We start from the raw sequence: 26797 nt of genomic DNA on the forward strand, positions 1-26797 counted from the left end.
AGAACATTTAATGTGTCTGCACTTAAGGTGCTTAGGACAAAGAAGATGATTGACATCTTTCAGGTAAAACCTGGTAAGCTTGGTGGTCCAGGAACACAACTGAGACATCACTTGGATATATTTCTATGACTGTTTTAAGAAACATTAATTGTGGTGACTCACTCAGCTCACTTTTAACTACTGCATGGTAATTAAAGATGCAAAATAAAATAAGTTACAAGAAGTGAGGTTTTTTTATGGGTCAAAGCAATTTTTCTATATTTTCTCCACAAGTTGGTCATAAAAGTTCTAAGCATTCCTCTTTTTCTAAAATCGAAGCATTATTACTTACTCTCTTGTTAACCTATCTGGATTTTAATTTTGTAACTTTATTATATTTGTTTTGCTGTGGTTCTTTTTTTATACATATACTTTAAGTTCTAGCACCTTTAGACTCAGTGAGATAGCAAAAATATTCAAATAGACCAAAAAATTTTTGGCAATGCCCTCTAATTCTGTGTGTTTTCTCTAATGGCCAAGGGAAAACTTGTGAGACTATAAAAGTTAGTCTCAGTACACAAAGTTCAGACTGGCTATTCCCAGATCTCTTCAGGTACATCTGGTCCATTCATAAAGGCTCTTAATTAGCCAAGTGGTTTACTAAAAAGAACAATTCACTATATATTATTCTCTTAAAATTTTTATGCTTCAAGGGAGTACACATAAAGGGAAATTTGTACTCCTCATTCTCTGAAATTTGCTGTAGTCTCTTCCAGTTATGAAGAAGGTAGGTGGAAACAAATATATTAGAAGAATGAACCAAATTGTAGCATTTTATTGACAATGAGATGATTCCATTAGTAGGAATCCATTCTGCATAATTCCATTTTGTGTTTACCTTCTGGGAAAATGAAAGGATTCTGTAGAGTTAGCTTAAATACTTAGAGGAATTAATATGAATAATGTTAGTAAGAATAACCCTTGTTATAAGTATTATGCTGGCAACAATTGTCGAGTCCTCCTCCTGACTCTTCTGGGCTAATTTGTTCTTTTCTCCCCATTTAATGGTCCTCTTCCCCATCTTTCCCCATGTCCGGTGTTTCTTGCCCACCTCCTTCTCTCCTTTTTATAATACCAGTGAAACCTGGTTTGGGGCATTTCTTTCACATAAAGGTGCAAATCATACTGTTAGAGTTGTGAGGATTTTTAGAGTTTTTGATGGAATAAACTCATTTAAAAACAGGAAAGCTAAGGCCCAGAGATTTTTAAATGATATTCCCATGATTACACTGTGAATTTCTGCCAGAACCCAAATGCCTACTTCCATCTCACTGAGACTTAGTATAAGGACACACAAGGCGTTTTTCTTTAAACCTAGGTAAAAGGTTTTTTTGTAAATGCAAAATTCTAATGGTTGAATTCCAAGAATAATCTACGGCATGAAAGATTTTACCTTTCAACAGTGACTGGCTCTTCCTGGTTGCTACAATGAGTGCGTAAGATTCTGAAGAACTCCTTTAATGGGCCTAAACTTAATGTTCAACTTAGAATAAATACAATTCTTCTAAATTTTTTTGAATAATTTTTGGAAAGTCAGAAATGAGCTTTGAAAGAATTATGGTGGTGAAGGATCCCCTCCGCAGCATAAATTCAGGAGAGAAATGTCTTAACTATGTTAGCAAGAAATTCCTTTTTCTAAAGAAAAGCATTCCTGAATTCTTACTAACAACAACCATCATAGAAAGTATTTTGCTACAGATGAGAACCCTTGGGTCAACCTCATCCTTGGCATATTTCATGTGGAAATATAATTTCAAGTTTGTCCTTGTCGATCAATGAAATGAATTAATTTTATATCAACACATATCTAAGGTCTATTCTAAATTGCACACTTTGATTCAAAAGAAACAGTTCAACCAATCAGTCAGGACAGAAATTATCTCACAATAAAAATCCTATCATTTGTACTGTCAAGGATTAGTATGATTATATTTACTACTGTGCTAAGCAGAAGAGAACTGAACTGAATGTTGATGATGTCTTCCACTATTAGGCTTCTCTTTATTCTTAAAAAAATTTAGAATCACTAAATTTTTATAGGACTTTAAAAACAGTAATATGCTGCTTGCGTGTGAAAGACTAAGACATGGGATTCAGAGTAGTAAAGAGAAAAGTGGAATTTCCAAGCACTATGAATTACTGTGATTTAAAAAACAGCAAAAAAACAAATAACAGTATTCCTCCAAAAAAGATGCCAAGTGTAAACTCCATACCTTCACATCTCCCATGGAATGTTAGTCATCAATTTCCATTTCTCTCTTTTACATCTTACTTGCCCATTAACTCTTATACCTAATCTAAAGATTGTTAATATGGCTATACCTCACCTTCAGGATACCTTTTATTTGTTACTTCTCTTCACTGCAAAACTTCTTGAAACAGTACTTATTTTCTCTCCTCCATACACAATTGAAATGGCTCTCAACTCACGCCCAGAAGTCAGCGTTCAGTCTCTCACCTAGCAGATAGCAACTTACAAAGGTGCCCCAACAATACCTCCTCGTGTCTAGACAGTTATCATTATCCTTTACCTTTTTTTGTATTTATTTCTGCTCCTAAAAGGGATCTGTATCTAATATATTGTTATACTAGTGCTTGTTATAATTATTATCAGAGTTAAAGCCATCACAATGTTCCCAATTACTTAGACTAAAGAACTGGAATAACTTTTTTTTTTATTTTCCACATCTTGCTGAAAAAATATTTTGTTATCAGTACCTTAATAATGGCTATTACATATTGACCATTACTATTTGCTAGAAAATTTATATACCTGGTCATATCCAATCCTCACAGAACTTCTATAAAGATGTGTCATTATCACCTATCTTTTCCAGATGTGGCCGTAAGACTCAAATCACTTAAGTAACCTGTCTAAGGTCATTCAGATACATAGTAGATATATACCCAGGATTTGAACACAAGCCTCCTGGCACACAAGCTCACATCTTAACCACTTTAATATGTTGCTCAGTGGGATCTTACAGGTCTTCATTCACCCCTTTCCTGCTCATACAACCACAACCTGCAGTTATCACCTATTGTTAGGCTTAAAATAATTACTTGGCTTCATTCCCAAGCTCCTTCCCTTCCAATTCACGTAGAATCCAGAGCTAAATTAAACAATCATTCAAAATTCTTCAGTAGTTCTTGTCTCTATAATAAAACAGAAATCCTTTAGAAAGCATTCCAAAATCTCTTATCAATTTTATCTCCTATGAAACTCCTTCACACTTTCTCTCATTTAAACTTTATTGCATTTTCCTCACTTTTTCTCATTTCACTTTTGAATTCCCTATTCTTTTATCCTTTCTTAATTTTTAAGTATTATATTTATGATATTATTTTTTCTTTTTTCTATTTTTTATCTTTCATTTCATTTTGGCCTATTTTTTTCTCTTAAGAACTTTAATATCACCAAATAACATGTGCGCTACAAACTGTTTTGTAGTTCAAAGAAAAAGGAGATAAACATAGGGTTGTGGCATAGACTTAATCTGGCAGAGAGACAAGCATAAATAATGGTATTTTATATTAGGGATAAACCTAACATTAATGGAGACACTGAGAAGATCAAGATAACTGAATTATAAGGCATAGCCAGGGAAGTAGTGTGAGATAAAATTATGATCTTCGGTTGTTGAATTCTGAATGTCTTTAAGTAATCAAGTATAGAAAGTCACTGTAAGAGTGAGCAGAATGATACAAAATGAGGCTTTGAATTTGAATATAATAATTCTGACTTCCTTCTCATTCTCTTCTTCAAGGTAACTGAAGCAGCTATTTCCTGGAATGAATCAACGAGTGAAACAAATAATTCCATAGTGACTGAATTCATTTTTCTGGGTCTCTCTGATTCTCAGGAACTCCAAATCTTCCTATTTGTGTTGTTTCTTGTATTCTATGAAGGAATCGTGTTTGGAAACCTTCTTATTGTCATAACAGTGGTATCTGACTCCCACCTTCACTCTCCCATGTACTTGCTGCTAGCCAACCTCTCAGTCATTGATCTGTCTCTGTCTTCAGTCACAGCCCCCAAGATGATTACTGACTTTTTCAGCCAGCGCAAAGCCATCTCTTTCAAGGGCTGCCTTGTTCAGATATTTCTCCTTCACTTCTTTGGTGGGAGTGAGATGGTAATCCTCATAGCCATGGGCTTTGACAGATATGTAGCAATATGCAGACCCCTGCACTATACTACAATTATGTGTGGCAGTGCATGTGTCGGCATTATGGCTGTTGCATGGGGAATTGGCTTTCTCCATTCAGTGAGCCAGTTGGCCTTTGCCGTTCACTTACCCTTCTGTGGTCCCAATGAGGTCGATAGCTTTTATTGTGACCTTCCTAGGGTAATCAAACTTGCCTGTACAGATACCTACAAGCTAGATATTATGGTCATTGTTAACAGTGGTGTGCTCACTGTGTGTTCTTTTGTTCTTCTAATCATCTCATACACTATCATCCTAATGACCATCCAACATCGCCCTTCAGATAGGTCATCCAAAGCTCTGTCCACTTTGACTGCTCACATCACAGTAGTTCTTTTGTTCTTTGGACCATGTATCTTTATTTCTGCCTGGCCATTCCCCATCAAGTCATTAGATAAATTCCTTGCTGTATTTTATTCTGTGATCACCCTTCTCTTGAACCCAATTATATACACACTGAGGAACAAAGACATGAAGACTGCAATAAGACGGCTGAGAAAATGGGATGTGCATTCTATAAAGTCTTAAATCTTATATCACTGTGAGATTAATCTCAGATAATGACATAAAATATAGTGAAGTTGGTAAGTTATTTAGTAAAAGCTCATGAAAATTGTGCCTTTCATTCCCATATAATTTAGTAATCGTCTAGGAACTTTCACATACATTGCCTCAATTTATCTTTCAACAACTTGTGTGTTATATTTTGGAATATAGATACAAAGTTATCATGCTTTCAAAATATTATTTTGTTAATTCTTAAAACAAAGAAAGGCATAAACATAGTATTTGTGTACACCTGTACCTTCCTGTGTGTTCAGTAGAAGTTTAGTAGAAGAAAGGAGAGAAAATATAGCCTAGCTTATAAATTTTTTACTATTTTTATTTGGCCCATTTTGTGAAAAACATAAAAAAAGAACTGTCACATGCTTAATTTAAAAAATATATGCTTATTGGTAAGGAGATATATGTCAACTTTTAAGAGGTTTGAAAAACAAATGCCTCCCATTATAAGCGTTCATACTTCACCCTCCCACCACTGTAACAACCCACAATCCATGAGGGCATTATCAGGAGTGATTGGAAGAGTAATTTTGCCAATGTGAAATGCAACTTCTAGGTATTTGACATCTGTGGTATAACTGCTCATAAGCAGTAGAAACAATTTAGAAGGATCCAGTCTCTCATCGTGTGGCACAAATTACATTACTTGGGGCCGGGCACAGTGGCTCACGCCTGTAATCTCAGCACTTTGGGAGGCTAAGGCGGGCAGATCACAAGGTCAGGAGATCGAGACCATCCTGGCTAACACGGTGAAACCCCATCTCTACTAAAACTACAAAAAATTAGCTGGGCGTGGTGGCGGCCTCCTGTAATCCCAGCTACTCAGGAGGTTGAGGCAGGAGAATGGCGTGAACCCAGGAGACGGAGCCTGCAGTGAGCCAAGATCATGCCACAGCACTCCAGCCTGGGCAACAGAGTGAGACTCTGTCTCAAAAAAAAAAAAAAGTATATTACTTGGATCCATCTATGTCATTTTCCATGGTTAATGTTTGAAAGCACAGGTTTTAAAGTAAAAAAAAAAAAGAGCTGGGTTCAAATCTACTGGCTCGTATTAATCACGATTTTGGACACATTACTTAGTTTTCATAAGTTTTAGTTTCTACATTTATAAACAGGAGATAATACCTATTATGCATGGTTATTATGAAGGAAAATGACAAAATAGATACAAATCAAATAGCCCACTTTGAGGCATATTAAGCATTAATAAACATTAGATACTATTAAAATCCTATATATCAACAAAGCCAAAAGTTTCAACCTTGATTTTTTCCCAGCATTCTTATGAAATATGACACATTCCAATCTTAACAGATGCTCATTTGGGATACTGTAGTTGTAAGTGGAAGTGTGTATATTTGTGTGCAAGTGTGTACTCATATACTTCCACCTTACTGCCCTAGAAAGGCATGCCGAAAATTTAAGATAGAAGTAAAGGAAAATATAAATTGAAAAAAAAATCCTTAACAAATGATTCTGACAAATATCTTCTCTTTCCAGGGAGAATCACTGAGTCAGAACAAAATTGAACATTAAATATTCTAAGAAAAAAGGAATCCAGTCTGTCAAAATGTGACTTGAATTATTAGATAAGGAGAGTCAGATGATAAGAGGGTTAAAATTATGTTTATCTTAGGAAAAGTAGAATAGAAAATTCATAAGCAGATTAAAAACACATAATAAAAGTATTAAATAATGATGACAGTATCTCAAATCAGTGCAGGGGGGAAAGACCTACTAATGTGATGGTGGGATAATTGGATAGCAATAAGGGAAAATATATATTTAATCTATTTGTTACACCAAATGCCAGGACAATCTCTAAGTGAGTTCAAGACATAACTCTTTTTTCAAAAAACTCTACAAACATTAAAAGAAAACAAGTTAATGTTTTTATAATCTATGAATATGATAAAGATGGATAACATTGACTATCAAATTAATTTTTAATGCATAATAAAATTATCAGAAAAGTTAAAAGATAAGTGAGAAGAAACTACTTATAACTCACATATTAAAATAGTAGTTATAATACATATGGAACTTCAAAAAAAAACCCAAAGTATTAATAGGAAAATGGGCAAAAGAGATAAACTTACAGTTCATACACAAGGAGAGTCAGTCTTTTTTTCTTTTTCTTTACAGTTGTAGGCAAAAAACTTTTATTTTGCATTTATTTGTAAAATTTACCCCCAATTTATTCATAATTCATTTAACTACTAAGTGCATTAATATGTACAATGCCATGGGAGAAACCAATATATTCAGAATTTCTCTTGAAATTTGAACGGAAGTTATGGGCACCCCTCCCCTGGGAAAGAGGCAGGCAAAAAAATTTTGAATCTATGCAGTAAAATATGTTACTTATATGAATACACACACACACACACACACACATATACACACATACATACACACATATTATCTGAATTAGGCCTGGTCTTTTTTTTTTAAATACTTTAAATTCTGGGATACATGTGCAGAATGTGCAGGTTTGTTACACAGGTATACATGTGCCATGGTGGTTTGCTGCACCCATCAACTCATCATCGACATTAAGTATTTCTCCTAATGCTATCCCTCCCCTTGCCTCCCACCCCCCAACAGGCCCTGGTGTGTGATGTTCCCCTCCCTGTGCCCATATGTTCTCATTGGTCAACTCCCACTTATGAGTAAGAACATGTGGTGTTTGGTTTTCTGTTCTTGTGTCAGTTTGCTGAGAATGATGGTTTCCAGCTTCATCCATGTCCCTGCAAAGGACATGAACTCATTCTTTTTTATGGCTGCAAGAAATGCAAATCAAACCCATAATGAGATACCATCTAGCACCAATTAGAATGGCAATCATTTAAAAGGAAACAATAGATGCTGGAGAGGATGTGGAGAAATAGAAACGCTTTTACAACGTTGGTGAGAGTGTACATTAGTTCGACCATTGTGGAAGACATTGTGGTGTTTCCTCAAGGATCTAGAACTAGAAATACCATTTGACCCAGCAATCGCATTACTGGGTATATACCCAAAGGATTGTAAGTCATTCTACTATAAAGACACATGCACATGTATGTTTATCTCAGCACTATTCACAATAGGAAAGACTTGAAACCAACCCAAATGCCCATCAATGTTAGACTAGATAAAATATGGCACATAGACCTGATCTTAAAATCAAGCACAGAGATTGTTACTTTTACGTCTGTTCCTAATTGATAACCATTCAGTTATACCACATCTTAGCTTCTGGCCTACAATGACCACATTTGGGGTTTTTCTTTCAAATTTCATTATAGGTTCGGAGGGTACATGTGCAGGTTTGAGACAAAGGTATACTGCATGATTCTAAGGTTTGGAGTACAAATGATTCCACCTGCCAGGTAGCAAGAATAATACCCCACAGGGAGTTTTTCAACTCTTTTCTCTCTTCCTCCACCCTCCCTCTGGTAGTCTATGGTGTCTATTGTTCTCATCTTTATGTCCATCTGTACTCGATGTTTAGCTTCCCCTTGTAGGTGAGAATATGTGGTATTTGGTTTTCTGTTTCAGTGTTATTTCACTTAGGATAATGGCCTCCAGCTGCATTCATGCTGCTGCAAAGGATATGACTTTCTTCTTACTAGCTGCATATATTTTGTGGTGGATATGTACCACATTTACTTTATCTAGTCCAAAGTTGATGGGCACCCAGGTGGATTCCATGTCTGCTATTGTGAATAGCACTGTGACAACCATACAAGTGCATGTGTCTTTTTGGTAAAACAACGTATTTTCCTTTGGGCATATATGCGGTAATGGAATTGCTGGATTGAGTGGTAGTTTAACTCTTAGTTCTTTGAGAAATCCCCAGAGTTCTCCACAGTGGCTGGACTAAGTTGCATTCCCTCCAGCAGTGTAGAAGTGTTCCCCATTCTCTGTAGCCTCACCAGCATCTGTTAAACAATCTTTAAATATATGAAAAAATGTTCAAGTCTCTCAGATTAAGAGACATGCAAAGTAAAATGATACTTAAATATCAATTCTAACCTATAAAATATCAAATATTTGACCTCAATATTTAATAATACAACCTGTTGATGAAACTATAGAGAGAAGCACTCTTATGTATTGTTGGTGAGAATACAAAATGGTACAACCTCTTGGCAATATCTACAAAAATTTACACATTACTGACTTTTGGTCTAGCAATCCTACTTCTATTCAAAAGATATATTGGCAAAAATACAAAATAATGGATGCACAAGTCTATTCATTGAAGCACTGTTTTTAACACTAAAGAATGGAAAATAGGCCGGGTGTGGTGGCTCATGCCTGTAATCCCAGCACTTTGGGAGGCTGAGGCGGGCAGAACACTTGAGGCCAGGAATTCAAGACCAGCCTGGCTAACACGGTGAAATCCCATCTCTACCAAAAAAACAAAAATTAGCCGGGCGTGGTGGTGCACACTTGTAATTCCAGCTACTTGAGAAGCTGAGGTGGGAGGATCGCTTGAATCTGGGAGATAGAGGTTTCAGTGAGCCCAGATCGCACTTCTGCACTCCAGCCAGGGCAACAGAGTAAGACTCCATCTCAAAAAAAAAAAAAAAAAAAAAAAAGGAAAATAACCAAATGATAATTAGTAAGTACTACTTGCATGACTTGTACACAATAGAGTATTAAGCAGCTATAAAATGAGTGAGAAACATCTCCAAATACAACTCTAAAGTAATCTACAAGGTATATCTTAACTGAAAAGAAACAAAAAATTGACACCAGAATGCTATTTTTATGTTAAGACAGGGATATATACATTGGATTTACATGCATATATAACTCATAAGTATACATTTTGTAAATATTTAAATAAGCATACTTAAAATGGCAAAAATATAATACATGTATAATTTTTTCATGGCAGAAGGAGGAAACGGCAAGGCACGGGGATAAAAGCTACGCTTTTCTGAATACATCTTATTTTATATTTTTGATTTTGAAATCATGTAACTGTTTTATGTAATTTAAAAATGTAATTAAATTAATAGAAAAAAATTACAACTGCTAAAAATCAAGAGCTGGCATTTTAATTAAGTTATATAACATCAGAGAAAAGAATTGTTTCATGGGACACTAACATACAGTCAAATTCATTTGGAACTCAGTGAATTAATGGGCCTAAGATAACCAACAGAAGCTAAAATGATGAGTAACTGTTTCAAAAGAAAACCTACATGAAATGAATCAGCTGAAAAATACCTGAACCTACTGATCAAGTTTTATATCACATGAAGTGAATACACATAAAGTATAATACAAAGCACACAGAACCAACTAGAAATGAGCCTAAACAGTAAAGAATCTATTTTATGACAATATACAGGAAATACGTGGAAGAGAGAAACATGCAAGAACACTATAGGATTTAATAAGATAATCACAAGGTATGGAAAATTCAACAGGATGAATATCCTGGATTATTCAGCAAATACACAGAGCGAGAAAGCAGGAGGAAGGAATTCATACAGGTTTTTAAAAACTAAAAAGATATATTAACCAATGCAACTTTGAAACTTCTTTAGATCCTAATTCAAATAATTCAAATAGACCAAACATAACAAATGTATTTGAAACTATTAAAATAATTTATAGAATGACTAGGTATTTGATTATATCAAATATAGACAATAATAACCTTAAATGTACATGGATTAAATATCCACTTAGGGGCTGGGCATGGTGACTCATGACTATAATCCCAGCACTTTTTTTTTTTTTTTTTTTGAGACAGAGTCTCGCACTTTCACCCAGGCTGAAGTGCAGTGGCGAAATCTCTCACTGCAAGCTCCACCTACCAGGTTCATGCCATTCTCCTGCCTCAGCCTCCCCAGTAGCTGGGACTACAGGCGCCCACCATCACGCCCGGCTACTTTTTTGTATTTTTAGTAGAGATGGGGTTTCACTGTTTTAACTAGGATGGTCTTGATCTCCTGACCTAGTGATCCGCCCACCTGGGCCTCCTGAAGTGCTAGGATTACAGGCGTGAGCCACTGCGCCCAGCCAATCCCAGCACGTTGAGAGGCCAAGGCAGAAGGATTGCTTGAGGTCAGAGGTTCAAGTCCAGCCTGGTCAACACAATGAGACCCTATCTCTACAAAAAACAAATAAAAATAAAAAATTAAATTAAACTAATTTTTAAAAAATATATATTTCTTCTAAATTCTCCATCTGAAAGATATAGAATGACTTAATGAATTTTAACTATGACCTGACTATGTGCTGCCATGAACAAATGCACTTTACCTGTAAAAACACATATTAACTAAAGAGGTGGAAAAAGATATTCCATGAACAGAAACCAAAATGAGTACAAGTAACTATATTTATGTCAGACAAAACAGACTTTAAGTCAAAACTAGTTTTAGAAAAAAGACAAAAATAGTTATTATACAAAGATAAAGGAATCAATCCAGAAAGAGGACATAGCAATTTTAAATATATATGCAGCCAACACTGGAGCAGCCAGATTCATAAAGTAAATATTACTAGATCAAAACAGAGAGACTCAAATATAATAATAGTGAAGGACTTCAACACCCCACTTTCAGAATTAAACAGATCATCTAATAAGAAAATCAATCTCACAGCCCTTGCCTTGGAGAGTCCATAGGGACCAGGGTTTGGTCTGAACCCCCAGCAGAGAGCACCTACCTCATGGAAAGGTGGCTGCATTTTTCTTCATGCAGTTTTCAGTCCTCACTTCTCCTCACCAAGCAGGGCCACCTGGCCTGGGACTCCTGTACAACCACCCTGTCCCCACCTGATCACTTCAATAAGAAGTAGCCCAGCATTTCTCCAAGGAGGAAATACCAGAGTCAATTCACAACCCTTAATGGTACCACCATAACAGCCCTTGGGCTGGGGAAGTTCGAGTCTAGTCACTGCGATGGCACCTTCGGCACACCACAACCACCATACAGAGAGGAGTCCAGCCCCCTCCCCCGGGAACCCCCACCACCCACTCCACCAGGCACGGCCCCCAGCTCATAACTGCAGATCAGTTGCCCCACCGATAGCTGAGCTTACCTACGGGCAGTGGCCCAGACTTTCCCTGGGGAGAGGCTCCCAGAGGCAAATGGCATCCTCTCTGCCCCTGCCACAGCAGCAGTTCTATCCCTGCTGTCCTCAGTCTCGGAAAGAAACAGAGCGCCTGAAGGCTACACCTGAACTTACAGCATGCCACAGTTCCCATATGGAGAGCAGAACAGTCTCTCCTCCCAGTAAGCCCTAAACCCCCTGATTCCCAACAAGCAGAGCCCTAACCTCATACCAGCAATACAGCTGCCCCACCCCACAAGCTGAACATTCCCAGTAATAGCAGTTCCACCTAGAGATGGAGCCCCCAGGGTCAACCAAAAGTCCCTCTGCCACTGCCTCTACGGTGGTACTATCCCTGCTACCCTTGAACTAACAAAGGAGCAAAGACCCCCCAGTGCTTTAACCACACCTCCAGTCAACAAAAAAGAAGAAGCCAGTCTGTCTCCCATGGGTCCTACCCACACCCGCTGCTGTTCACCATGGATAACAGAGTCAACAGTGTGAAAACGACCATACTGCCAAAAGCAACCTACAAATTCAACGCAATTCCCAACAGAATACCACCATTATTCTTCACAGTACTAGAAAAAACAATGCTAAAATTCACATGAACCAAAAGAGAGCACACATAGCCAAAGCAAGACTAAGCAAAAAGAACACATCTAGAGACATCACATTACTCGACTTCAAACTATACTATAAGGCCATAGTCACCAAAACAGCATGGTACTGGTATAAAAATAGGCATATAGACCAATGGAATAGAATAGAGAACCCAGAAATAAAGCCAAATACTTACAGTCAATTGATCTTTGACAAAGCAAGCAAAAACATGAAGTGGGGAAAGGACACCCTATTCAACAAATGGTGCTGGTATAATTGGCAAGTCACATGTAGAATAATGCAACTGGATCCTCCTCTCTCACCTTATTAAAAAATCAACTCAAGATGGATCACAGACTTAAATCTAAGACTTGAAACCATAAAAATTCTAGAAGATAACATTGTAAAAACTCTTCTAGACATTGGCTTAGGCAAAGACTTCACAATCAGGAACCCAAAAGCAAACACAACAAAACAAAGATAAATATATGGGACTTAATTAAGCTGAAAAGCTTCTGCACAGCAAAAGAAATAATCAGAATAAACAGACAATCCACAGAGAGAAAATCTTCACAAACTATACATCCAGCAGAGGACTAATATCCAGAATCTACAAAGAATTCATACAAATCAGCAAGAGAAAAAAAAAAACAATCCTATCAAAAAGTGGGCTAAGGACATGAATAGACAATTCTCAAAAGAAGATATACAGCTGGCCAACAAACATATGAAAAAATGCTCAACATCACTAATGATCAGGAAAATGCAAATCAAAACCACAATGCAATATCACCTTACTCCTTCAAGAATGGCCATAATCAAAAAAACAAAAAAAGATGTTGGTGTGGATGTGGTGAAAAGGGAACACTTTTATACTGTTGGTGAGAATGTAAACTCATATAATCACTATGGAAAACAGGGAGAAGATTCATTTAAAAACTAAAAGTAGAACTACCATATGATGCAGCAATCCCACTACTGGGTATCTACCCAGAGAAAAAGAAGACATATGAAAAAGATACTTGCACACGCATGTTTAAAGCAGCACAATTTGCAATTGCAAAAATATGGAAACAGCCCAAATGCCCATCAATCAACAAGTGGATAAACAAAATACTATATATGCACACACACACACACACACACACACACACAGATATACATACACACACATACACACACACACCATGGAATACTACTCAGTCATAAAAAGGAATGAAATAATGGTATTTGCAGCAATCTGAATGGAATTGGAGACCATTATTCTAAGTGAAGTAACTCAGGAATAGAAAACCAAATCATGTATGTTCTCACTCATAAGTGGGAGTTAAGTTATGAGGAAGAAAAGGCACAAGAATGATACAATGAACTTTGGGGACTAGGGGAAAGGGTGGGTGGGGGTGAGGGATAAAAGACTACACATTGTGTACTGTACACTGCTCGGGTGATGAGTGCACCAAAATCTCAGAAATCGCCACTAAAGAACTTATTCATGTAACCAAACACCACCTGTTCCCCAAAAACCTATTGAAATAATAAGTAAATAAGATATGTTCTTTAACCATGTTAAAGAACCATGTTCTGTAACCATGGTTCTGTGAATTATTTCAGGGGAAGAATCTACCACCCTATTAGCATTACTTAGCAAAAATAATTAGATTTATAACTTGGTTAGGGTGGAGCCAGGTGTGTAGGGAGAGGAGAGATTCAATAGTTAAAACTGGAATGTGTCTATGTGACAACTCATTATAAGTGAAACTCACCACAAGCTAGCCTTGAACTTACTGAATACAAGTCATGTTACGCACATACCGATGGTGGTTTGAAACCTGGACACAAAGTGTATCCTGTGTGATCCAGCTGTGGGGGTACAAAGAACTGTACCTGATATGGCTGAACCCTTTTAAATTCAAATTATTCTCCTGCTGCCACTGTACTGTATCCTTCATCTGTAATGAAACTATTTTATGAGAATAAATAATTTGATTCCCCGGAGCCCTTTCAGCAATAACTTAGCATGACTAATGTATAATTATGCAATTAATACACAAGGAATAAAGAGTGAAGTTCATATCCAATGAAGTGCATCTTAAAGTATTAATGCTACTGGAAAAAAATTTAGACATGCAAGAAATCAGGGAATATTGTATTGACAAATCCCTTCCAGAGGAATCAACAAGAAGACAAACTTCGTCAAGGACATAACTGGAAAAATTTTTTCATGAAAAGACTCATAGTGAGCAATCTATATATTTAATTGTATATCTAATATTGAAATAAAGAACATTGTTAAAATAAAAGAATGTAAATACTGTATGTTCTGACAAAGAAATAATACAACCTAAACAAAATGGAAAGAGAAGGGAGAAAAGGGAAAGTAGAATAAGATCATTAATTGTTGTGTAGGAAATAGGAAGACTCAAGGATGCCCTTTAAAACTGTCAAACCATATAGTAAGAGGATAAATAAGAAAAGGAACTATTGAGGCACTAGAGAATTTGTAAATATATGTTACCCACACACAAAAAAAATTCTTCCTAAATAACGAAATAAAAATTTAAGAAAAAAGATGGGTCAAGTGGAAAAAGCAACACAGTAAATATAGCATAATATAAACAGAAAAAAAATTAATGTGGCAGAGTACAGACAAACACAGTCTCATCAACATACATGAATGGGCTTAACTCACATATTAAAAGCAATGAGTTTTTATAGAAATCCAAAATTACAACTATATACAAGAGGTACAAGCGAAAGTAGTTGAAAAAGTCTTTACAAGTGGGAAAGTAATTGACAAAGATTCTGAGATATAGATTATCTAAACAATATAACAAGATAAACAGTAAGATAGATTTCATGGATATGTCCTAACACTAGCCTGATAATAGACAGTATCTCTTCTTCTCAAGTGCACTGAAACATTCACAAAATTTCATCATATAATAGTTCTTTAAAAAACACTAGGAAGTGTCAGAAAGTAGAAATATCACAAAAATACTTTTTTTTTTCATTTTAATAGACAGTTTGCTTTATTTTATGTGCTTTTTCTGGGTTTTCCCACTTTTTTTTTTTCCATCTGGGACATCCTTTCAATCTTCGGAGCTTTTATTCTTTTTTTCTTTTCAATTATGCTTTAAGTTCTAGGGTACATGTGCACAATGTGCAGGTTTGTTACATAAGTATACATGTGCCATGTTGGTGTGCTGCACCCATTAACTCATCACTTACATTAGGTTTATCTCCTAATGATATCCTTCCCCCTCCCACCTCCCAACAATAGGCCCTGGTGTGTGATGTTCCACTTCCTGTGTCCAAGTGATCTCATTGTTCAATTCCCACCTATGAGGGAGAACATGCAGTGTTTGGATTTCTGTTCTTGCGATAGTTTGCTGAGAATGATGGTTTCCAGCTGCATCCATGTCCCTACAAAGGACATGAACTCATTCTTTTTTATGTCTGCATAGTATTCCACGGTGTATATGTGCCACATTTTCTTAATCCAGTCTGTCACCGATGGACATTTGGGTTGATTCCAAGTCTTTGTTAGTGTGAATAGTGCCGCAATAAACATATGTGTGCATGTGTCTTTATAGCAGCATGATTTATAATCCTTTGGGTATATCCCCAGTAATGGGATGGCTGGGTAAAATGGTATTTCTAGTTCTAGATCCTTGAGGAATCGCCACACTGTTTTCCACAATGGTTGAACTAGTTTACAGTCCCATAAACAGTGTAAAAGTGTTCCTATTTCTCCACATCCTCTCCAGCACCTGTTGTTTCCTGACTTTTTAATGATTGCCATTCTAACTGGTGTGAGATGGTATCTCATTGTGGTTTTGATTTACATTTCTCTGATGGCCAGTGATGATGAGCATTTTTTCATGTGTCTGTTGCCTGTATGAATGTCTTCTTTTGAGAAGTGTCTGTTCATATACTTTGCCCACTTTTTGATGGGATTGTTTTTTTCTTGTAAATTTGTTTGAGTTCTTTGTAGGTTCTGGAAATTAGCCCTTTGTCAGATGAGTAGGTTGCAAAAATTTTCTCCCATTCTGTACGTTGCCTGTTCACTCTGATGGTAGTTTCTTTTGCTGTGCAAAAGCTCTTTATTTTAATCAGATCCCATTTGTCAATTTTGGCTTTTGTTGCCATTGCTTTTGGTGTTTCAGACACGAAGTCCTTGCCCATGCCTATGTCCTAAATAGTATTACCTAGGTTTCTTCTAGGGTTTTTATGATTTTAGGTCTAACATTTAAGTCTCTTATCCCTCTTAAATTAATTTTCGTATAAGGGTAAGGAAAGGATCCATTTTCAGCTTTCTACTTATGACTAGCCAATTTTTCTCAGCACCATTTATTAAATAGGGAATCCTTTCACCATTTCTTGTTTTTGTCAGGTTTGTCAAAGATCAGATGGCTGTAGATGTGTGGTATTATTTCTGAGGACTCTGTTCTGTTCCACTGGTCTATATCTCTGTTTTGGTACCAGTACCATGCCGTTTTGGTTACTGCAGCGTTGTAGTATAGTTTGAAGTCAGGTAGCGTGATGCCTCCAGCTTTGTTCTTTTGGCTTAGGATTGTCTTGGTAATGCGGGCTCCTTTTTGGTTCCATACGAACTTTAAAGCAGTTTTTTCCAATTCTGTGAAGAAAGTCATTGGTAGCTTAATGGGGATGGCATTGAATCTATAAATTACCTTGGGCACTATGGCCATTTTCACGATATTGATTCTTCCTATCCATGAGCATGGTATATTCTTCCATTTTTTTGTGTCCTCTTTTATTTCACTGAGCAGTGGTTTGTAGTTCTCCTTGAAGAGGTCCTTCACATCCCTTGTAAGTTGGATTCCTAGGCACTTTATTCTGTTTGAAGCTATTGTGAATGTGAGTTCATTCATGATTTGGCTCTGTGTTTGTCTGTTACTGGTGTATAAGAATGCTTGTGATTTTTGCACATTGATTTTGTATCCTGAGACTTTGCTGAAGTTGCTTATCAGCTTAAGGAGATTTGGGGCTGAGATGATGGGGTTTTCTAAATATACAATCATGTCATCTGCAAACAGGGACAATTTGACTTCTTCTTTTCCTTACTGAATACCCTTGATTTCTTTCTCTTGCCTGATTGCCCTAGCCAGAACTTCCAACACTATATTAAATAGGAGTGGTGAGAGAGGGCATCCCTGTCATGTGCCAGTTTTCAAAGGGAATGCTTCCAGTTTTTACCCATTCAGTATGATATTGGCTGTGGATTTGTCATAAATAGCTCTTATTATTTTGAGATATGTTCCATCAATACCGAATTTACTGAGTTTTTAGCATGAAGGGCTGTAGAATTTTGTCAAAGGACTTTTCTGCATGTATTGAGATAATCATGTGGTTTTTGTCTTTGGTTCTGTTTATATGCTGGATTACATTTATTGATTTGCATATGTTGAACCAGCCTTGCATCCCAGGGACGAAGCCTACTTGATCATGGTGGATAAGCTTTTTGATGTGCTGCTGGATTTGGTTTCCCAGCATTTTATTGAGGATTTTTGCATCGATGTTCATCAGCGATATTGGTCTAAAATTCTTTTTTGTTGTGTCTCTGCCAGGCTTTGGTATCAGGATGATGTTGGCCTCATAAAATGAGTTAGGGAGGATTCCCTCTTTTTCTATTGATTGGAATAGTTTCAGAAGGAATGGTACCAACTCCTCCTTGTACCTCTGATAGAATTCGGCTGTGAATCCCTCTGGTCCTGGACTTTTTTTGGTTGGTAGGCTATTAATTATTGCCTCAATTTCAGAGCCTGCTATTGGTCTATTCAGGCATTCAACTTCTTCCTCTTTTAGTCTTGGGGGAGTGTAAGTGTCCAGGAAATTATCCATTCCTTGTAGGTTTTCTAGTTTATTTGCATAAAGTGTTTATAGTATTCTCTGATGGTAGTTTGTATTTCTGTGCAGTTGGTGGTGATATCCCCTTCATCATTTTTTATTGCATCTATTTGATTCTTCTCTCTTTTCTTCTTTATCAGTCTTGCTAGTGGTCTATCAATTTTCTTGATCTTTTCAAAAAACCAGCTCCTGGATTCATTGGTTTTTTTGAAGGGTTTTTTGTGTCTCTGTCTCCTTCAGTTCTGCTCTGATCTTAGTTATTTCTTGCGTTCTGCTAGCGATTGAATGTGTTTGCTCTTGCTTCTCTAGTTCTTTTAATTGTGATGTTAGAGTGTCAATTTTAGATCTTTGCAGCTTTCTTTTATGGGCATTTAGTGCTATATATTTCCCTCTACACACTTCTTTAAATGTGTCCCAGAGATTCTGGTATGTTGTATTTTTGTTCGCATTGGTTTCAAAGAACATCTTTATTTCTGCCTTCATTTCATTATGTACCCAGTAGTCATTCAGGAGCAGGTTGTTCATTTCCATGTAGTTGAGTGGTTTTGAGTGAGTTTCTTTGTCCCGAGTTCTAGTTTGATTGCACTGTGGTCTGAGAGACAGTTTGTTATAATTTCTGTTCTTTTACATTTTCTGAGGAGTGTTTTACTTCCAACTATGTGGTCAATTTTGGAATAAGTGTGATGTGGTGCTGAGAAGAAGGTATATTCTGTTGATTTGGGGTGGAAAGTTATCTAGATGTCTATTAGGTCCACTTGGTGCAGAGTTGAATTAAATTCCTGGATATCCTTGTTAATCTTCTGTCTCATTGGTCTGTCTATTGTTGACAGTGGGGTGTTAAAGTCTCCCATTATTATTGTACGGGAGTCTAAGTCTCTTTGTAAGGCTCTAAGGACTTGTTTTATGAATCTGGGTGCTCCTGTATTGGATGAATATATATTTAGGATAGTTAGCTTTTCGTGATGAATTGATCCCTTTACCATTATGTAATGGCCATCTTTTCTCTTTTGATCTTTGATGGTTTAAAGTCTATTTTATCAGAGACTAGTATTGCAACCCCTGCTTTTTGTTGTTCTCCATTTGCTTGGTAGATCTTCCTCCATCCCTTTATTTTGAGCCTATGTATGTTTCTGCATGTGAGATGGGTCTCCTGAATACAGCAAACTGATGGGTCTTGACTCTATCCAATTTGCCAGTCTGTATCTTTTAATTGGACCATTTAGTCCATTTATATTTAAGGTTAATATTGTTATGTGTGAACTTGATCCTGTCATTATAATATTAGCTGGTTATTTTGCTCGTTAGTTGATGCAGTTTCTTCCTAGCAATGATGGACTTTACATTTTGGCATGTTTTTGCAATGGCTGGTACCAGTTGTTCCTTTCCATGTTTAGTGCTTCCTTCAGGATCTCTTTTAGGGTAGGCCTGGTGGTGACAAGATCTCTAACCATTTGCTTGTCTGTAAAGGATTTTATTTCCCCTTCACTTACGAAACTTAGTTTGGCTGGATATGAAATTCTGGGTTGAAAATTCTTTTCTTTAAGAATGTTGAATATTGGCCTCCACTCTCTTCTGGCTTGTAGAGTTTCTGCCAAGAGATCTGCTGTTAGACTGATGGAATTCCCTTTGTAGGTAACCCGACCTTTCTCTCTGGCTGCCCTTGACATTTTTTCCTTCATTTCAACTTTGGTGAATCTGAAAATTATGTGTCTTGGAGTTACTCTTCTCGAGGAGTAACTTTGTGGCGTTCTCTGTATTTCCTGAATTTGAATGTTGGCCTGCCTTACTAGGCTGGGGAAGTTCTCCTGGATGATATCCTATGGAGTGTTTTCCAACTTGGTTCCATTTTCCCCATCACTTTCATGCACACCAATCAGACATAGATTTGGTCTTTTCACATAATCCCATATTTCTTGGAGACTTTGTTCATTTCTTTTTACTCTTTTTTCTCTACACTTCTCTTCTCACTCCATTTCATTCATTTGATCTTCAGTCACTGACACTGTTTCTTCCAGTTGATCGAGTTGGTTACTGAAGCTTCTGCATTTTTCAAATAGTTCTCATGTCATGGTTTTCATCTCTATCAGTTCATTTATGGTCTTCTCTGCATAGATTATTCTAGTTTTCCATTCTTCCATTCTTTTTTTCAAGGTTTTTAATTTCTTTGCACTGGGTACGTAGTTCCTCCTTTAGCTCTGAGAAGTTTGATCAACTGAAGCCTTCTTCTCTTGACTCGTCAAAGTCATTCTCCATCCAGTTTGGTTCTGTTGCTGGCAATGAGCTGTGTTCCTTTGGAGGGGGAAATGAGCCCTGATTTTTTGAATTTCCAGCTTTTCTGCAATGCTTTTTCCCCATCTTTGTGGTTTTATCTGCCTTTGGTCTTTGATGATGGTGATGTACTGATGGAGTTTTGGTGTGGGTGTCCTTTCTGTTTGTTAGTTTTCCTTGTAACAGTCAGGACCCTCAGCTGTAGGTCCGTTGGAGTTTGTTTGAGGTCCATTGCAGACCCTGTTTGCCTGAGTATCAGCAGCGGAAGCTGCAGAAGAGAGAATATTGCTGAACAGCAAGTGTTGCTGTCTGATTCTTGCTCTGGAAGCTTCGTCTCAGAAGTGTACCCAGCCACGTGAGGTGTCAGTCTGCACCTAGTGGGGGATGTCTCCCAGTTAGGCTACTCAGGGGTCTGAGACCCACTTGAGCAGGAAGTCTGTCCGTTCTCAGATCTCAACTTCCATGCTGGGAGAACCACTGCTCTCTTCAAAGCTGTCAGACAGGGACATTTACATCTGCAGAGGTTTCTGCTGCTTTTGGTTTAGCTATGCCCTGTCCCCAGAGGTGGAGTCTACAGAGGCAGGCAGGCCTCCTTGAGCTGCGGTGGGCTCCACCCAATTTGAGCCTCCAGGCAGCTTTGTTTACCTACTTAAGTCTCAGCAATTGCAGAAGCCCATCCCCCAGCCTTGCTGCTGCCTTGCAGTTAGATATCAGACTGCTGTGCTAGCAATGAGGGAGGCTCTGTGGGCATGGGACCCTCTTGGCCAAGTGTGGGATATAATCTCCTGATATGCCGTTTGCTAAGACCCTTGGTAAAGCACAGTATTAGGGTGGGAGTTACCCGATTTTCCAGGTGTTGTGTCTCAGTTTCCCTTGGCTAGGAAGAGGAATTCCCTTCCCCCTTGCGCTTCCCAGGTGAGGCGATGCCTCACCCTGCTTCAGCTCTCGCTGGTTGGGCTGCACCTGCTGACCATCACTGACTGTCCGACATGCCCCAGTAAGATGAACCCAGTACCTCAGTTGAAAATGCAGAAATCACCCATCTTCTGTGTCGCTTATGCTGGGAGCTGGAGGCTGGAGCTGTTCCTATTCAGTCATCTTGGGCGCCCCCTCAAAAATACTTTTTCATAAGGCAATAACACTAGCAGTTAAAAGGAAAGGAATTGGGAAACACAGGGCCCTTTCATTCAGAAATTTTTCAACTTGCTCTTAAGTAACACAAGGATGATATTGGAAATACAAAAATGAGACATAAATATTCTGAATAGAGATAATAAAACAGTGCATACCAGAATACAAACTGTTTCCAAGTTACAATGGTTCAACCATTTTTCAGTTTTATGATGATGGAAAGTGATATGCATTCACTAGAAACCATGCTCCAGGATGGGTGCAGTGGCTCATGCCTGTAATCCCAGCACTTCGGGAGGCCGAGGCAGGTGGATAACAAGGTCAAGAAATCAAGACCATCCTGGCCAACATGGTGAAACACCATCTCTACTAAAAATACAAAAATTAGCTGGGCATTGTGGTGCAGGTCTGTAATCCCAGCTACTCAGGAGGCTGCGGCAGGAGAATCACTTGAACCAGGGAGTTGGAGTTGAAGGTGTTGCAGTGAGCCAAGATCGCACCACTGCCTCCAGCTTGGCAACAGAGAGAGACTCCATCTCAAAAAAAGAGAAAGAAACCCTACTCCAAATTTTGAATTTTGTGAATGCTGTCCCACAATGTTGTGCAACAGCGGTGAGCTGCAGCTTCCAGTCAGTCAAATGATAATAAAGGTAGATAATCCATCTTGATATCTTCCTGAAGAACATAACACTTACTAACCACCAACAAGCATCAATAATTTCTACCAGCTATTCTCAACCCTCATCATTGTAAGAGAGAGAAACTGACTGTGTCAAAGTATTAGTCCCATTTCTCAGCAATTAACTTTAGCTCAATGTTTCAAAAATTCTTCAGGTCCTGTGTGATTTCAGCTATGTACATTAATGGTGAGTACCCATAAAACCATTCTGTTTCTTATGTTCAGTACCATATTTAATAAATATCAGTTATTCAATACTTTATTATAAAATAGACATTTTGTTAGATTATTTTGATCAACTGAAGTCTAATCTAAATGTTCTGAGCATGTTCAAAGTAAGCCAGGCTAACCTATAATTTTAGGTATAGTAAATGCATTTTTAACTTACAATATCTTCAGTTTACAGGGGTTTTATTGAGACATAACTTCATCATACATCAAGAAGCATCTGTATATGGGATATAGTTAAAGCAGTGATCAGAGGAAAATCTACAGCCTTAACACATTTATTAATAAAAATGTAGGAATTAAATTAATTATCAACTCAAAACTGTAAAAAGTATCTAAAAGAATAAGCAGAATATACAAGAAAGAACCCAAACTAAATTAAAGTGAAAATTAATAAAATAAGAAGCCAAAAAACAGTAGATCAAATCAGTAAACCAAAAATCTTGTTTAAACAAATCAACAAAGTAGACAAACAATTAGTTCATTAATCATGAATAAAAAAAAAAGAGAAAGCACAGAAATGAATAAGGAACGGTGAGAGAAATAACTATTGATAATCGGCAAATATAAAATCATTAGAAACAATGTTGTTCACATCTATGAAAAACATTTAAAGTTAGAGGGAATGGGTAATTTTCTAGAAAAATACAATTCACCACAATTGACTTCAAAAAAAAAAAAAAAAAAAAAGAAGTGCAGCACTTATGTGAACAATTTCCATAGAAAAATATAGTTGTCATGGAATTATAACACACACACACACTAGGTTTAAATGTTTTCATGGAGAATTCCACTAAACCTTTAGAAATCAGATCGTCCAAAGGCAAATTAACAACCCTCAGCCATTTGAGGAAAAATATTACAATTGAGGCAAGATATACTGTACTGAAATCTTGAGGAAAAAGCAGGACAGAAAGTTTCTTTGGGAAATTTGAATATTCAAAAGTGCTTACATATAATGAAAAATTTGGAAATCCATGAGCATGACCAAGGTGGGACAATGCTCAGAAAAGGCCTGAGAGACACTAATAATTTACCTTTAGTAATTCCTAGGCTGAGGCAAGAAAAAATAAAGGCTAAGGGAGATTTATATATGGCTTGGCTAAGTGTTGAAGGATCCCCAATGCAGAGTCAGTCGGCAAAGTCTGGGAGAGGTTTTTCATTTTTTTTTTCTTTTTTGGCTCCTTGCAGTCAAGGAAATCTTTTTTAAATCACGAAACGCTAAATGAACACAAGCTAAAGGAACAGAGCCTTCAAACATCAAACATAAAAAAGAATACAGATATTACAAAAGCAGTTTACAAAAGTTACTAAACAAATAAAAACTACATTCCACAGTGAGTAACAAAAATAACCTTGAAAAGGGGGAAGATTTGGTTACCTGAAAAAACACATTATAACATCCAAAATGTCCAGTTTTCAACAAAAATTAAGAAGCATGCAAATAAACACAAAAGTATGGCCCATTTACAGAAGAAATAAATGAGACTATCCCTAAGCATAGATGTTGGAAATATTAGACAAAAACTTTATATAACTGTCTTAAATAAACTTAAAGAGCTAAAGAAACCCAAGAGAATGACAGATGAATAAATAAGAAATATGATTTTTTTAAAGGTACAAACAAATTCTGAGGCTGAAAAGTACAATAACTAAGTAAAAAGTTATTTTTTACTTAGGGTTCCAATAGAAGATTTGAGGAGGTGGAAAAAAGAATCAGTGAACTTGATATATCAAATGAAATGATTCAGTTTGAAGAGCAGGAAAACAAAAGAATGACAACAAAAAAGAGTAGAGCCTAAAGACCTGTGTAACAACATCAAGAATGCCTACATACAGAATCCTGGTGAGGAATGAGGGGCAGGAAGACTATTTGAAGAAATACATTTGAAAACTTCCCAAATTTCACTAAAGACAAATATACACATTCAAAAAGCTCAGTGAACTTCATCAAGGAAATATACAAAGATATTCACACCAAGACATACTATGATTCAAATTGTCAAAAGGCAAAGTGAATGTTTGAAAGCAGCAAGAGAAAGGCAATTCATCATTTACAAGGGATCCTCAGTAAGTCTGACAGCAGATAGCTCAATGTAAACCATGGATGTCAGAAGAACTTAGGATGCATTTCAAAGTTCTGAAAGAAAAAAACACCGTCAACCAAAAATTCTATAACTTGGAATATTCCCTTCAAGTATTAAGGATAAATTACACATTCCCAAATTAAAAAGAAAGAAAGAAAGAAAGCTTTAAAAGTTCATGTTTGGTAGGCTGTACTTCAAGATACACTTTTAAAAAAAGATACCTTCAGGCCGGGTGCGGTGGCTCAAGCCTGTAATCCCAGCACTTTGGGAGGCCGAGATGGGCGGATCACGAGGTCAGGAGATCGAGACCATCCTGGCTAACACGGTGAAACCCCGTCTCTACTAAGAAATACAAAAAAATAGCCGGGCGAGGTGGCGGGCGCCTGTAGTCCCAGCTACTCGGGAGGCTGAGGCCGGAGAATGGCGTGAACCCGGGAGACGGAGCTTGCAGTGAGCTGAGATCTGGCCACTGCACTCCAGCCTGGGCTACAGAGCGAGACTCCGTCTCAAAAAAAAAAAAAAAAAAAAAAAAAAAAAAAAAAAAAAGATACCTTCAGATACAAACTAAAAAACAGTAGAAAGTAACTCAAAACCACATAAAGAAATAACTCCAGTAAAGGTAACTATATAGGTAAATACAAAAGCAAGTATCACATTTTTTGCAAGTCTTTTTTAATATTCTATATAATTTTTAAAACAAATGCATAAAATAATGACTATAAATCTGCTGACGGGACATGATGTATAAAGATATGGTTTGTGAAATTAACAACATAAAGAAATTCATAGGAAACTAAAAAATAATAGAGATTTTGTACACTATTGAAGTTGTTTCAATTTACACTAAGTTGTTCTAAATTAAGAATGCTAATTGTAAATCCCCATGGTAACCACTAAGTTAATATCTTTTTAAAGTACAGAAAAGGAAAACAGAGGGTAAACACAGTGATATGCTACAAAATAGCAACTAAACACAAAAGAAGGTAATAATTGAGGAAACTAGAAACAAAGGAGATATAAGACATACAGAAAACAAAAGCCAAATGGTAGGAGTAAGCCCCTCTGTATCAGTAATTACATTGAATACAAATGAATTAAACTCTCCAATCCAAAGAAAGAGATTGGCAGAATGGACTTTTTTTAAGTGATCCAACTATATTGTTGGATCACTTTAAATCACAAGACACTCACTTTAGATCAAAATACACAATGAGTTGAAACTGAAAGGATGGAAGAAAACATTCCATGTAAGTAATAACCAAAGGAGATCTGAGGTAAATATACTTATATCAGACAAAACGGACTTTAAGTCAAAAACTGTTACAAAATAGAAAGAACAGTATATATTGATTTAAAAATTAAACAAGAAGATATAACAATTATAAATATATGTACACCAACCAACAGAGCTCCAAAATACATAACGCAACCACTGAGAGAATTAAAGGGAGACAATTCCACAAAAATTGTTGGGCATTTTAAAACCCAACTTTAAATAAAGGATAAAACATCTAGAGCAAATATCAAGGGAGGAAATAGAGGATTTGAACAAAAGTATAAGCAAAAACTATAGAGAACTCTTCTCTCAAAAACTGCAGAATATGGTAAACATGGAACATTCTGCAGCATAGATGATATGTTAGGCTATAAGATAGCTCAATAAACTTTAAAAGATTGAAATCATGCAAAGTATCTTCACTGACCACAATGGAATGAAATAAGATATCAGTAACAAAAATAACCAGAAATTTTACAAATATTTGGAAATTAAACAACACAGTATTTACCAACCAATGAATCAAAGAACAAATCATGAGGTAAATTAGAAAATGTTTAGAGACAAATGAAAACAAAAAATATAGCAAGATGGGTGTGATATATCAAAAGCAGTGCTCAGAGTTGTAACACCTACATTTTAAAAAAGAAACATGTGAAATCATTAACCAAATTTTACTCAATAAACCATAAAAGGAAGAGCAAACAAAATCCAGAGCTAACAGAAGGAAGGAAATAAAGATTAGAGCAGAGATAAATGAAATTGAGAATTAAAAAATTAT

At 36.7% G+C, this 26797-nt stretch overlaps 1 protein-coding gene across 1 annotated transcript; it reads left to right on the plus strand.

Annotated features, from left to right (window-relative positions):
- The first annotated feature begins 1068 nt into the window (after positions 1-1068).
- On the plus strand, positions 1069-4775 carry LOC105499227 (olfactory receptor 4F4). The gene is made up of 2 exons (XM_011771736.3): positions 1069-1152; positions 3807-4775. Exons 1-2 carry the CDS (start codon positions 1069-1071, stop codon positions 4773-4775), a joined length of 1053 nt encoding a protein of 350 aa, XP_011770038.2.
- Positions 4776-26797: the final 22022 nt, after the last annotated feature.

Source organism: Macaca nemestrina, chromosome 7, assembly GCF_043159975.1.
Source record: "Macaca nemestrina isolate mMacNem1 chromosome 7, mMacNem.hap1, whole genome shotgun sequence".
NCBI lineage: Eukaryota > Metazoa > Chordata > Mammalia > Primates > Cercopithecidae > Macaca > Macaca nemestrina.